Source organism: Montipora foliosa, chromosome 11 (assembly GCF_036669935.1).
Source record: "Montipora foliosa isolate CH-2021 chromosome 11, ASM3666993v2, whole genome shotgun sequence".
In the NCBI taxonomy this organism is placed as follows: Eukaryota; Metazoa; Cnidaria; class Anthozoa; order Scleractinia; family Acroporidae; genus Montipora; species Montipora foliosa.
Window position 1 is genome coordinate 20675332 of NC_090879.1, and position 14715 is coordinate 20690046.

General features: G+C 39.5%; 1 protein-coding gene across 2 annotated transcripts in view; it reads right to left on the reverse strand.

Annotated features, from left to right (window-relative positions):
- The window catches only part of LOC137977728 (tetratricopeptide repeat protein 27-like), a 52897-nt gene extending 42585 nt beyond the window's left edge, over positions 1-10312 (reverse strand). For both annotated transcript variants that reach the window (XM_068825052.1, XM_068825051.1), the window contains exons 1-7: positions 10164-10312; positions 5552-5665; positions 4940-5012; positions 4243-4405; positions 3902-3994; positions 3495-3597; positions 2792-2837 (exon numbers count right to left, since the gene is read on the reverse strand). In XM_068825052.1, the coding sequence (XP_068681153.1) occupies positions 2792-2837; positions 3495-3597; positions 3902-3994; positions 4243-4405; positions 4940-5012; positions 5552-5665; positions 10164-10278 (707 nt within the window). In that variant the 5' untranslated portion in view covers positions 10279-10312. The remainder of the gene's footprint in view (positions 1-2791; positions 2838-3494; positions 3598-3901; positions 3995-4242; positions 4406-4939; positions 5013-5551; positions 5666-10163) is intronic.
- Between the last annotated feature and the right edge of the window lie 4403 nt (positions 10313-14715).

A 14715-nucleotide genomic window follows, 5' to 3' on the forward strand; every position in this document is an offset into this window, starting at 1 on the left:
AGAATCAAACTTGATTCATGCTTATTTTATTTTTTCTCAGTGAACGCGAACAATCACATTTCTGGTTTTAGGTGACGATCGTGAAATAAAGCCACGTGCTCGGGAGCAGACAACAAATGAAAATGGCGAGCTTGAAAAATTCAGTCTTGTGAGTCTGCTTTCACTCCATTTTCCTTGAGATATTTAAACAGGAATGCAGAGGAAATTTCAAAGATTCCGACAGGAATCAATCCTAGCTTCACATTTATGTGAATTTCACAACAATGAATTCCTCTACATTCACGGCGACAGTCCTACAAACGGTTTGCGTGGAAAAAGCCATTCTCATCACTACAGTGTACCTTGATAAACATTTCTTTGACTGGGATTTTTGGGTAGCAAAAGGGTTTCGTCTGATATTTATTCTGATTGCTATCAAGCGACTAGTCTTTGTGCAAACGTAGCAAAAAATCAACATCATTGTGGCGTTTGTTTACATGTGATACATAGAACTCCCAAGATTCGACCGTGGTTTGCCCTTAAAAATTTCGTCTTGTTGCAAGTTTTGTATATCACCTTCTTTCTGAGATGTTGTCGCAAAGAAGTTCTTGCGGACAGGATTTTTTAACAGAAAGAAGTTCTTGCGGTGTCAACTTCCAACCGCAAAGAAGTTCTTGCGGCTGGTAGGATTGTGGCGCAAGGAGCCGCAAGAAGCCGCAAGAAGTTGCCGGCTTGCGGACGCAAAAAGAAGTTCTTGCGCGTGCATTATTTTTGGGCTGTACTGTATGCACAGAAGCACACGTCAGAGATAACACAGCAGAAGGAATTAGCCACCACTATTAATGTGGTCAAACAAGACCAACAAGTTTCCTTTTTTTCCATACAGTTTGTCATTTTTTCCCAAAACTTTGTCAGAAAAAAAGTTCTACAAAAAACGTTTTATTTTATAGCTACCACTTTGCAGGACCCCAAATTGCATCCTTGAGTTCATACACCCAAGGAATACAAAATTGTAGTCAGCGCCTTTAGTGGTACCTGCAAAAGCTGTATATTATGACTGTGAAAAACCATTCAATTATTGCACCTTGCTAGCAGAATACAACACTGTTCTCATAACATGTAATGATTCAACGTCATGAATAATGTTCTGTCTCACTCATTAATAATTCATGAGCATAGAAGCCTATCAAAACAACAATAAAACGCCAAGTACATGAGCTACATATCCTGATAAAAGACTTGTTAGTAGTCTATAATATTAATAGGGCATAGCTTGTATTTCTTGTATGCTAATATTTTTCTCTCACAATTTGAACCATAATTTGTTCTGAGCCCTGAGGGACACTCTTTTTGTGGATGTTTTTCAAAGCTTTTCAAAAGACTCGCAGCAGCACATATTTAACATAATTACAGCATGTACATAGCTTTGTTTGTCACTCCAATAAAATGGTTTTTCAGTAAAAATTATTACAATAAAAAGCTACAAATGTGTAAAACAATCCTAGCTAGTGTAAGAAGAGTCCAAGAATAAATAATTCTATGATTAATACAAAATTCTCCCAAGCCTGATTCTTTAGAGCAGTTTTAAATACAAACAAACTACCGGTACTTACGAAGTATGTAATAAGTTCTTAGTAAAACAGTTGTAAAAATGAGTTAAAAAAGAAGAAGGACGTTTCAACCATTCTACTGCCATTTTCAGGATCCTGAGGAAGTGTTTGAACAAGTTCGATTGCTTGATTTTTGAAATGTTCTTTATCTGGGCCCTTAAGCCAAAATTAAACAAACAGAGTGATTCCATCCGCGCAAAGCTCTTTGCTTAACACTTCTAATAGTTTTCATTCTCTTCACCTCTTACATGTATTTGCACTTCATTTTCGCATTCTGTTATTTCTTATTGTTCGTTTGCAAATATTTTTCAGCTTTTTTCCTTTCATTCCATTGTTTCAGAAATTGTACATATGCATAATTTTTTATCCATGAACTTGAACTTAAAAATGAAATGTCGTTCTTCTTTTTTATCACTTGTTTTTATAACCAAAGTATTTACAACAGTTAAAGTCTGAGATAATTCATTCCAAAGCTGACTGGCTCTGTATACGAAAGACCACTGGCTAGTAGCTGTTCTGAACAGCAGGACATCCAGTTTGTTTCTGTGTCTAGTATTAAAAGAGTGGACATCAACTCTGACAACGAATTTGCTGCACAGACATGCTGGGGCCAGTCCATGCAAACATTTTAATGCCATTACAGTGTTCAAGTTGCACAACAACTGGCAACAAATTGAGTTGCTTTAATATAAATTAAGGTGATGTGGTCACATTATCTTGCCCCAGTGGCAACCCTAGCTGCAAATTTATGTACATTCTGAAGCAGAGTACTATTTTTCGTTGTTGTACCAGCCAAACTGACAAACAGTAAAACATTTTCCTGAAAACCAGAGAATTTATGGTGGTAATTAATGTTGGTTTATCATATAAACCCCATTTAAGGTCTAATTTAAGGTCTAATTTACCGAAGACCTTAGAACCATTCATGGTATGTAACACCTCGTCAATCGTGGGGATTGGATATCCCCACAAGCTAATAAACAAGTATGAGTTGCAGGCACTGTAATTGCTTGATGACAATAATGTGTCAAGTACACAAAGTGCATTGCCCCAAATTTTGAAATATCTCAGATTAGGTTTGTTATTTTTTAACAGAAGCATGACACACTCAGTCGCAAATTGATGTTTTTGTATGAATAATCGTCTCTATATATAGTCCTTTCACACTATCACAGTACATTTAGTTAGGAACTTTTTATCACCTGTTGTTTATTTCTCCAGTAAGCTGCTGCATTAATGCCTTGTGAACTAAGAAAAGATGGCAGTAGTTAACACATAAGTGAATGCAACAAACAAACAATGTTGGCTAATTATCAGGCCGTCAATCACATTTTTTATGTTATACAGCAGTTCAATAATAATTATTATTATTCAACCAATGAATCAGTTAGTGGGAAAGTGGTCATTAATTCTTTGAACAAAGAAACAAATGCAATGCAATAGCTACATGTATAATGATGGGATTAGGTTGAAAACTTGTAATCAGTAAATCGAAAGCTAACAAATTCCTAAGAAAGCGAGGTAAATCCACTTCAAATTAACAGCAATGGCTTAATGTTCCTGAAACCTTTTCCAATAGGACTGCAGGATCACACCACTTCTTACTTGAGCAAATTAATTCAACTGTTTTAATGACCCCCTTTGTGAGGTTGAGTGCCCTCCTGGTTACTAATCATCAGACTTCATAATAACAGATCATGACACGTGTACAAAAGAGCACTTGTACACCAAATAAGTATCCCTCACCCACAACATGAATGAGGGCTGGATAGCATTGCACTTCATTTTGTCACAAATTAGTTGGCAACAAATAAACCACCTTTGAAAACAACACTGTTAGTATTACCAAGACTAGTAACAGGTCAACAAATTTTTTTCCTTTAATAAAATACACAAAAAACAAACCTCTTTCCATTAAAATGAATATTCTGTTTTTTGTGATCTCATTACTTTCATGGAAGAGTTGTCTCTGCACTCCTAGACATCTTAAGGCCCACAGGCAAGCTGTCTGCATTTGAATTCATTTTTAGCAAAATTAGTACTACACACAGATATTTGAAATTTATGACTATTCTAAGAGCTGAAAGCACAAACATTTTGTGGTAAATGGTGGGTGGTAGTGTAATAGAAATGTTGTGCCAAATGTTTGAGATGATGGCAGCCTGTTACGTAATGCTAAGGGTTTCTCCACCCTGACTCTTGTCAAAAAGGTCTCTAGGTTTTCTGCAAAGAGGCCCTTCTTCTTTACACTGATACAGTACATTACAACCCCTCTCTAGATAAATAAAGTAGCTAGAAAAAATTATAATTACCTGGCAAATATCCAGTGCTTTTTCATTTTCAAGCAAGATTATTTTGGCAAGAAATAGAACCAGTGGAACATCAATCATAGGATTGTCAATGGGCTGCAATGGGTAATTTCAGTTCACTGTTAGATACATTTTACAATTTACTGCCTAATAAATTATATCACAGCAATATGTTAAACACCTTGCACAGGCCACTAGAAGTACAACGGGCTATCCCCCTTTGGATGACCTTTGCAAAATCATTGTTGATTATAATATATGCAAGTATGCAACCAGTGCACACATGCAAATGATAAAAGACGATATCAATGACTCCCAATCAGGATTTATCCAAAGTTTACTACCTGTCCATCTTGACTCAATCTTTCGAAGATAAGTAGTTGGGAATTTCCTTGAATAGTACCCGGGAGAATACCAGCCAGTTGTGGCACAGGGGCTGGACCTGTCCAATTGTACTGAATAAACAGCTCTAAGCAAGCAACACCAATGAATAGCACCAAGGTCTGACTGAAAAGAAACAGCGCACAAGTTAGCTAAACATGACAAGTTTGTTATGGTTTTGAATGCTGCTTGTTCAACCTCAAAATACATGGTTTCCAACCCTAATATACTGGCAAAATGTTTGCTAGATGATTGCTAATTATTATTATTCTTAAATTTAGGACAGCTTCTCTACAAGTTACCTCGATCCCTCTTAAATGCATGGAAAGGAAAGGAACTTTATTTAAGTGTCTAGTCGTTCTAGCGCTGGAGCGCTAATTGGGGACACTGTAAACTGAAATTAACAATGAAAGTAAATCAAGTCAAATGTTGGTTTTTGAGGAGAGGGGAAACTGGAGTACCTAGAGAAAACCTCTCGGTACAGTGTAGAGAACCAACAAACTCAACCCACATATGACGCCAAGACTGGGAATCGAACCCGGGCCACATTGTTGGAAGGCGGGTGCTCTCACCACTGCGCCACCCCTGCACCCCAAGTCTAACTCTTCAACCAGGTTGTACAGCCCTAGCCACTTTACTTCTATTAGCAAGGTAACATACCTGATTTCAGGGGAAGAGTTAACATTCTCACATTTTAATACCAACGAAATTTCATTGACTACCTTATTAACATCTGAAAATGACAAAAAAGATCACATTAAAATTAAGGAATGGTTTAAAAAAACAGTTACAGCTGAAAGAACTTACAATTGTACACTTAAAATGCACATGCACTGATTTGAAATTCTTGAACCGAGTGGCTGATAACAATAACAACAATATCAGAGTTTCAAGGTTATGCAACCAAGCACAAGAGCTCTTATGATTACAAGTGCTACATATTAACTTAAGGCAAAGGCAGATCAAATCGTAGCTTGGATAAAAGGGGAAAATCTGATACCAGGAGACAAACCTCTTGCAACAGGGAAGAAAACCAACAAACTCAACCCACACTTGGGCCACATGGGTGAAAGAGGAGTCCCCTCACCACTACACCAACCCTGCCCCCTCCTGTCTACTAGTGAAGGACTTACAACAGTACCGTAATTCTATTTCTGCAAAAAAAAACCATACATGATATCCTGCATAAAATCAGTTCCAATTCACGAGGTAGAAAAAAAAGAACAAAATTATCCTGAATCAGTGATGGCACTACAATGGTAGAGATCTCACCTGCCGTGACAGCTGTAACCTGCAAAAGATGCTGTGATGTTTTGCCCTGCAAGGCTGTTAGGTAGTCCCCTTGACACAGACATATCACAATTTTCCTCAACTCTTCTAACTCACCTAAAATATTGCAAAATAAATTAGACCAAGATACAGGCACTGTTTCCTATATAATTATTTTAAAGGGGCTGTGTCACGCAAAATGATGTAATTTCATAACATCAAAAATGCCCAAAAAGTAGAATGAAACATTGCAATAACCATTTAAAACTGTTCAACAACATAAAAGACATACAGCAAAAGGTAAGAGAAGCATGAATGGACACAAATGGACAAGATTGAAATGGATTGCATTTGGGTAATCTTGATAACTGTCAGCCCAACATTTTTCAAGTTTGTGGCAAATCGCCTGGATAAAGGTTGTTTTTGCTCAGAATCATCTTGCTTGTGATATAACGATAATTTTATCAGTAAAGGAATTCTGTATTACCCTTTTCAACTTTTTAAACTTGTGATTTACTGAAGATTTCCCCTTGACACCCTTAAATAATGTGACATATCAAACTTTGCAATTTGTGGTGTAAACGCACCAAGGACGTCATGGAAAATCTCTCTAGTAACAGGTGGTCTCATAGGTGTGTAACAGCTGAGTCTCTGGTTCAGTGGACCAGTGGGACTATGGGTCTCTGGGTTGATAGGTCTTTGGGTGTCAGGGTCACTAGGTCGCTAGGTCTCTGGGTTGATAGGTTTTTAGGGTCGCTAGGTACTTGGGTCTCTGGGTTTATGGGTCTTTGGGTCTCGCTGGGTCGCCATCAACTATTTAAATGTGAATGCTACATCACAATGCAAATACAAATACACAAAGAATCTTAATCCTGGGAGATCTGAATAGGGTACAGCATTGAGTAAGCGAATTGGGTCTATTGGTAATTTTGTCGTGATCTTCACAATAAAAATATCCTGTCACCCCTTAGAAAGGCTAAGGTCTGTATCACGTAATGCATGGTTTCGAAATAGTACAAAATTAGATACATGTATAAGTTAACTTTAAGGTCACTGACTCAATAAAGCCTTTCAGTGGTCATTACGTGTGCTGAATACATTTGCAGAGTTATAAATCGTGTCCAGAGCTATAAATATTAGGTTATATTAGGTTACAAGGTTACATGTACAATGAGTACGAAGATCTGCTCTACGAGTGAATAATATTAAAATAGCACATCAAAGTAATCCCCTCCCTTTCACCATAGAAGACGAAAATTTGGCAGTGTCTGTGATGGGTTTAAAAGTGAACCATGGTTTTCCATAGTTGAACATGTACAGCTCTCTTGAGCAGTGTTGCACAACTTAAATTGTCCACAGTTTTTAAATATTTAACATCTTCCTCCACTGAATTAGACGGGAGAGAAAAGTAACAGCTTCAAAACCAGCAGATGACAATGATGATGTAAAATTGCTTGACAACTTTCAGACTTCCCTGTGTTTTATATCACTGGTTTCATCCCTCCACAGCCTAAATACTCAGTAAACAATTTACATTCTTGCGAACAACAATTTCTCTCCCTTGAGGGGGTAAAATTACAGCAGCCGTGTCAATGCTCTAAATTGTTATAAGTAAAAAGAAAACAATCTTGATACACCGTTGTCATTACATATAGAAAAGGCTTTCTTGAGTCAATTCCCTAAAATTTATTCCAAAGTTGGTACTTTCACAATCAATGTTACGAGAGAAAAAGTTAGTGTACTAATTGATAGATTTTATCACAATAATCACACTAAAACTTCCAATTTCCATGCACAAATATTGGTCACCACCACGTCTCACAAAATCGCAGTGAAAATGCATTATACTTCGTCCAACATCATAGCTTTTGAGGGAAGACACAGCTTTCTTGCCATACATTTCTTTCTGGAGACTTGCATTTTTTTGTTTGCACCCTGGTGATCCCATTAATCCTTTAAGCATAACGTAGTCTCATTACACTAATTTAATCAATTCAGCTCTTTTACAGCCTATGCAGGACTATGCACCGCTTGACAGTCTTCCATCGTCTGCTATTGATTCAGAGATTGTTAAACCCCAGGCCAGCGTATCTGAAGTGTGCTCAGTGCTGTTGGCTCTGAATCCCACAAAGCATCTGGTCGCGACGGGTTGGCAATCTGGCTTCTAAAGGAGTAGGCAGATTTCCTCCCTGGCCCCATCTGTGACTTCCTGTGTTGCTCTTTTGATGAGCAGAAACTCCCATCCTCATGGAAGTACACGGATGTAATGCCTTCACCTAAAGAAAAGCATGTTACCATCATTACCAAACATATCAGGCCTATCTCCTTAACTCCAGTAATCTCTATAGTAGCTGAGGAATTTATAGTGTAAAATCATATGGGTCCTGCAGTTCTGGATATTATTGATCCAAACCAGTTTGGCGCCATACCAAAGTCATCAACTACACAAGCTCTAATCTCAATGGTGCACGACAGGTGAAAGCCACAGTTGGAAACAGTTCTGCAGTGAGGATTGTACTTTTGGATTACAAGAAGGCGTTTGATCTCATCGATCATCATATTTTAGTCGATAAGATCCTCTCACTGAACATTCCACGTGGAGTAGCCCGCTGGGTTTGCGATTTTCTATTTGATAGATGCCAGTGTGTCAAGTTGTCTTGTGATTGTTTCTCTGAGTGGGGTCTGGTGCCCCCTGGCGTTCCCCAAGGCACTAAGTTCGGTCCTTGGCTTTTCCTGCTAATGATAAATGATCTCCATCCATCAGAATCACAAGCATGGAAATACGTGGACACCACAACACTGGCCGAGGTTGTCCCGAAGCCCGGAAATAGTAGTATCCAGTGCTCTGTCACGAAGGTGGAACAAGTCAAGTCAAGAAGAAACAAACTCCATTTAAATGCGGATAAATGTAATAAATAACTAATAATTGACTTTAAAAAATCAAAACATCGGTTTAATTCTATTTCCGTCGATTCCAAAGAGCTTGAGTCAGTAGATCATGCAAACATCTAGGGGTTACCATTGCTAGCACTCTCCAGTGGAATTATCATATTTATGAAGTCATAAGAAAGGCTAATAAGCGCATGTATTTTCTCATTTTGCTGAAGCACGCAGAGGTCCCTATTAGTGATATCGTTAGTTTTAATTCTACTTGCATTAGGCCTGTGCTGGGTATTGCGCACCTGTATTCTGTCATGCTTTGCCAGCCTATCTAAGTGACGAACTAGAGCGTGTACAGAAGCGAGCTTTGTCAATCATCTCTCCAAATGACATGTCTTATCATGAAAGGCTCTCTTTGTGTAATCAAGAGACCCTCAAGGACAGATGAATCGAACTATGTAATAATTTTTTTGATTCAATTACGTCTGAGCCATGTCACAAGCTAAGCCATCTTTTACCAGACCTTAATGAACCACACTATTGTCTCCGTAAGCAGCGGCAGTTTAAGCACCCTGTCATCGGTACAAAATGCTATGTGAACACTTTTATTCCCTCGATGTCAAATAGATAAGTACGTAAAGCCAATAGCTTTATAGGGCTAGGGTTAGCTTGCAAATAGTTATATATTTTTTTATTTATACTTACATTATAAATAGTCATGCAATTCAGCCTTTCAGCTGCTCGATGATATTTCTAATAAACCTATCTATCTACATGTATCTATCTATCTATCTATCTATAATCTATCTATCTTTCTACCTAACATTACGGATGTGGTGAAAGGGACAGTTTCACGGTTTTGTGCATGTCCAAGCTTTGGCGCTAGCATTTGTAACTTTTACAGTTTCTTACTGAACCAGATGATGTTCATTAATCACAGAGAGTATTAAAGAAAATACACTGAATGACTGAGGCGCAAATTTGGTGGAATATACCGCACCAGGGTTAACACAAAAATTAGTTTTGACCATCGAATTTATATGCGTCAACATTATATTCTACGCACAACTTGTCATAATGCACGAGTTATCTATTTGCATGCCGTGGGTTCACAATTAACACAAAGGAAATTATTGCAAAAGAAATTCCAATGAGTAATTCCACTTCTATGACATTGTTTCCATTTCCTGCACCAGTGCTCTCAACGCCAGCAGATGACAACACCGTATCCTAAATTATTATTACTAACTAAAGACAAGAACCCAAATGAAAGACAATTACATTTCCCAACAAAGTACCACCTTAGTAGAAGTCAGAACTGGGCCAAACAAATACTGAAGTGCTTATCACTGTCTCAGTGGTCCCAAATGTACCAACCAGGAAGATACATGGCTTATTCAATTTGATCATAATGTTACAACCAACTGGATCAAAATAATGTGCTATTCTTAACTGAGGAAAAAGTGCTGCCTTTGTATTTGACATCTGCAAATGGTTAGACTCTCTAAAATAAAAGCAGTCTGGCAAAGTTCCCCCCAAAGTGCTGTTCATTGACCCTGAAGCCGCTAGGGGAGTGGTCAACTACATATTAATTCATTATTCAATTTCTGGGGCACCTACTGTAAGCATGAAAGTTAAATAAAGTGATTATATTATTATTAATTATTATACTATTAATCAAACCACGCGTGAAGTCGACTTCAACCTTTCGAACGCGCCGTTTTTCCTCACTGACCTGAATCAATAACCTTTTCATTAATAGCTGCTACTGAAGAAAGAACATCTTCCTCTTTTCTTTCAAGGACAGAAATTTCTAAAGCACGAAGACACTGGGTTAAATCCATCGCCATTTTAGATTATACCGAGATTAACGTCATGCCAGACCACCATATAGTGTCCCAGGTTGACGGGTTAGGGTGGACAAGGTACGCGAGAATTTTCTGAGAGTATACTTAACAATGGGATTCCATGTTCAGTGATCGATCACAGATGACGTCAAAATGTGGTAAGAACCAAAAAATGGCACACGAGGTGATAGGCGAGTGTGCCACTGCAACTTTGAACCCAGGCTCTCTCTCTTCTCCTCCCTTGTCGTCGACTTGTCGTCGACAAGGGAGGAGAAGAGAGAGAGCCTGAGTTCGAAGTTGCTGTCACTGATGTTCTTACCACATTTTGACGTCTTGTGTGACCTTTTCATGAACAGACGCGCGGCAACATGGAATCTATCTGTTTTAAATAATAAAGAATCAAACTTTATTCGCATAAAAAGCTGATGGTGACGTCAATCGTGCGTCTGTCCTCTAATAGATCATAGACAAGAACCAATCAAAATGCAAGAATTATACATAATTATTCCTAGCTACTGCTAAGGATTACATCACGTAAAAGGCGACTACGATTCTTACCTTATGCACTTGAATGATCTTAATTTAAACCGACAAAAATTCTGAAACTACATACGGTTTCTACTACGGTGTGATTCAGTTTACCTCGCTGCCGCTCGCCGGCCGAGCTCACGCAACGCTACTCGTATTTAAAGTTGAAACTTTCTGCGCTAAAACCTTGATGTGAATAACCAAAAGAGACCAAAAAACTTGAAGGGGCCCGAAGACCCTAGGCACTGGTTTGATAATGTGCACCACTTGCGCAAAGAAGTTTCACTCCGTAACTAAGAGCCGTATCCTCAGAACCACGTGTCTTCCCTGGTGACCGCATTGCAACCCAGACATTAACCCCGCTGACATTACCCCAAGTCTGAATTTTACCCCTGGTCTGCACTCTGCAGTCTGCGGTGTAATTTTCAGGCATTGTTAATAGCTGTTTAGGGGCAGTTTGTGACTAATAGTGTTCATCTCAAGACCGCGCATTTCCTTTCAAATCTAACGCTTGAACATAAAAGAACATTAGTTCACTTAAGAAATCGTAAGTAATGTAAAGTTTAAAATAAGTAGACAAAGTGTAGTATAGACCTTTCCACTGTTTCAGGGAGGCAGTGTAGCCCAGTGGTTAGAGTGCTTGGCTTGAGATCCGGAGATCCTGGGTCCAAGACCCGCTCTGGCCACTCGTTGAATTTGATCCTGGTAGTCCCCGGTTCAACTTCCCAGCTGCACTTGTAAATAGCCAACTGGTTTGCCTCCGGCCAGTTGCGATTCTTAACAGTTGTTGTTCTGTTCTGTTGTTTCGTTGTGTTTCATTGGCCCTGAAAAGCCCCTAAGGGGAGCAGTCAATTAAGTATGTATAGTATTGTATTGCTTACGCCATATTTGTCGGGGGGCAAATACGACTTAAATTACCGTTAACTTATGTATGGGAATTTTGCCGACTTTGAACCATTACAAATCTTTTAGGGTCTGACGATTGTGGACAGCGAGAATACCTCTCAAAAAGCACTTCTATTGAGATTATTTCCGTGGAGTATGACGATCAGAATCAACTATAACGACCGTAAACGAAGTAAACGAGGTTATTATGGTCTCCGTGTCCCTTGACCCGTGACATGTGACCTGTGAAAAAATACCTGCCAGCACACTGGAGTGTCGTAAAACAAATACCAAAGTAATTACTTCGACCACCGCAGCAGGAGCAAACAGCGCAATGAACCAATCCAAATTCGCGTAATTTCTTTCGACGATTTCATAATTCTTATAAAAAGGAGCAATTTTTGTGTTGTACATAAGCTTTTGTGTGTGCTCAGGATTTTTTCCGACATTCTCTTTGAAAGACAAACTTCTTCGTGGCGAATCATCTTCTGTCAAGAAGTTTATTTTTGTTCCATTTCCAAGCGCGCTTTTTGCCTCACTGAGGGGTTGATAATATCTGACAAAGCCATTTCTGAGTGATCAGATGGGCCGTCTGATCCTGTAAAACATTTTTATGTTAACTATTACATAGCGCTTGTGCAGCTTGAGCATACATAGCACTCTTTTCAATGGACGTCACGATCTAGCGCCCAAAGCATTGTGGGATTAATATGCGGACAAAGACAAAGATATATTAGCGTCTCGTCCCCAGAGTCCGCTTTTCTTTTGGTCAGCACCAAGAACATGGACTCTGACCAAAAGAAAAGCGGACTCTGGGGAGGACATTGTGTGAGGACTCACAAATCGGTTATGGAGAGCGAGAAACCATCTTACATAATTTTTGCTCTTTAAATAAAAATACACCTTCCTTGTGTTCCAAATTAGAAGACCACTGTAAGTTACTAGGTAGCCAAAAATATACCAAATCGATGAACTGAACGAGTATTCTCGAATGATTTTTAAAAACCTTCAGATGATAAAAACATAGGAGAGCCAAACAGTGCGTTTCGGAAAATGCTTTCTGAAATGACGATTACGTTACGGTAAATATAGTATGTCTATAGTAAAACGATATGAACAGATGCCAAAGGAAACGAAAGAGAAAGAAAAGAATTCCGATGGATATCAGAACTCACAACCTTTCGATCTTCATCACCCCAGAACAACCCCTGAGCTACATGACTGAGCGGGTTCAAGGAACTCACCGACTGTTTCAACATGTGGGTTGCTCAACCTCGTTCCCAGGGTTCTCTCATACCCGTCCCCACGGAGCGAGAGAGCGAGCCTGGGAACGAGGTTGGGTCGTTGCTGAGGTTGTTGAGATTTACTCACCGAGTGATTTGTTTTAGTGGAAGTGAAGTGATCTGTATGCCTATGAAAGTTCAACAGACTCACTCGCACTAGGCTCGATTCTCAGCCGCTGTTTCGGGAAAGGAGCTAGCCTGTTCCAGGCTCTCAGATAGTCGAGAAAACGAAAAGAACTGCGTGTGAAAAGCGAATAGGGGCTTGGGTCGAGGCGAGGCGGGAGAGCCTGTAAGCATCTCTTTAAATTCTTCATTCCGGTATACCAGCTCCTGGTATACCCTCTGATTGGTCAATTTTGACAGTTTACATCAACACTTTCGTCATCATTTTGATTCACGCGCGGAGCACGAAAGAAAGAGGTCAACTCTGTCGCCGAGTGTCCCCACGTATTCCCAAACGTACAAGCCCTCAGATTCGAGCAATCACTGTGTCTGTTCAACTTTAATAAGTTGAAAAAACGATCCGTTTGCAATGCTTCCAACTGGTTTTGGTAAAAGCATAAATTTTCAGTTACTGCCGCGCGTTGCGAAAGCGCTTCAATGTTGTGATATGACATCTCTCCACACCGCTTACAATATAGCATCACCGGGTACGATATATAGTTCGCACTTGACACAACTATTATGTCCCCTGCACGCCACAATTGTTAGCATTCAACGGCGCTCTCTGAAAACTCTGACGAACGAGAAAAATACAATATTTTGTTATTCTTTCTTAGTCAAAAAACTTGGCTGCGTATTCGAATTCACCAGCTAGGGTAAATTAAATTTTTGTCTTCATCGCCTTCGAAAAAATGAGAGCAAAAAGAAAAAACCACTTTGAAAGAGCGCAAAAATTTGCCGAAAACAGGCTTGTATTTCCGTTGTATATCTTAAAGCTTTAAAAGATCAAGCGATTTCAGGAAGCGAAGGTGATGGCTACGTGTCTGTATACTGCAAATGCAATTAAAGCCATCCACATGAAATATCAATCTTTCACATTCATTATCGGTTGTCCTGATGCATCAGACCAGAAGTTTATTGATGAGACCATCTTATCATCTAGGCCACAAACTTCAATGGTCGGGTTTCTGTTTTCCTTGGAAAAGTCAAAAGAGCGTCGGGAACTCGCAGCTTTCGAACTGGTCGTGTCTTCTGGTCGAATTTGCTAAATCTCCCGTCGGTGATTTCCTTGACACTCGTTTCCCGGTTGCTTTGACAATGCCTTCCTTCGCTTGTAAAGTTATTTTCCTAAAAGTGCCTTAAATTCTGGCTACCGTACTCGCACAAGTGAGAATTAACGCATCACCTCTGAACAACAATAACGAATCGCGCTTGAACTCGCGTGGGACCACACAATGCCGCCCTTTTTCAACACTTTGACATTGACATTTTGACATGCGAAAGGTTATTTGCAAAGTGGGCGGAATGAAGAATTTAAAGAGATGCTTACAGGCTCTCCCGCCTCACCTCGACCCAAGCCCCCACTCGCTTTTCACACGCAGTTCTTTTCGTTTTCTCGACTATCTGAGAGCCTGGAACAGGCTAGAAAGGAGCCAGCGCTCACTCCCGAAATCACGGCTGGACGCGTGAGATGAGCCATTGTTAATATCCGCCAATCAGAAACTCGCCTGCGCAAATCGAGTAGGCCGCATTATATTATAATTTTTGGTACAAGTTGTGGCTGCGAAGGTATTCTTTGACC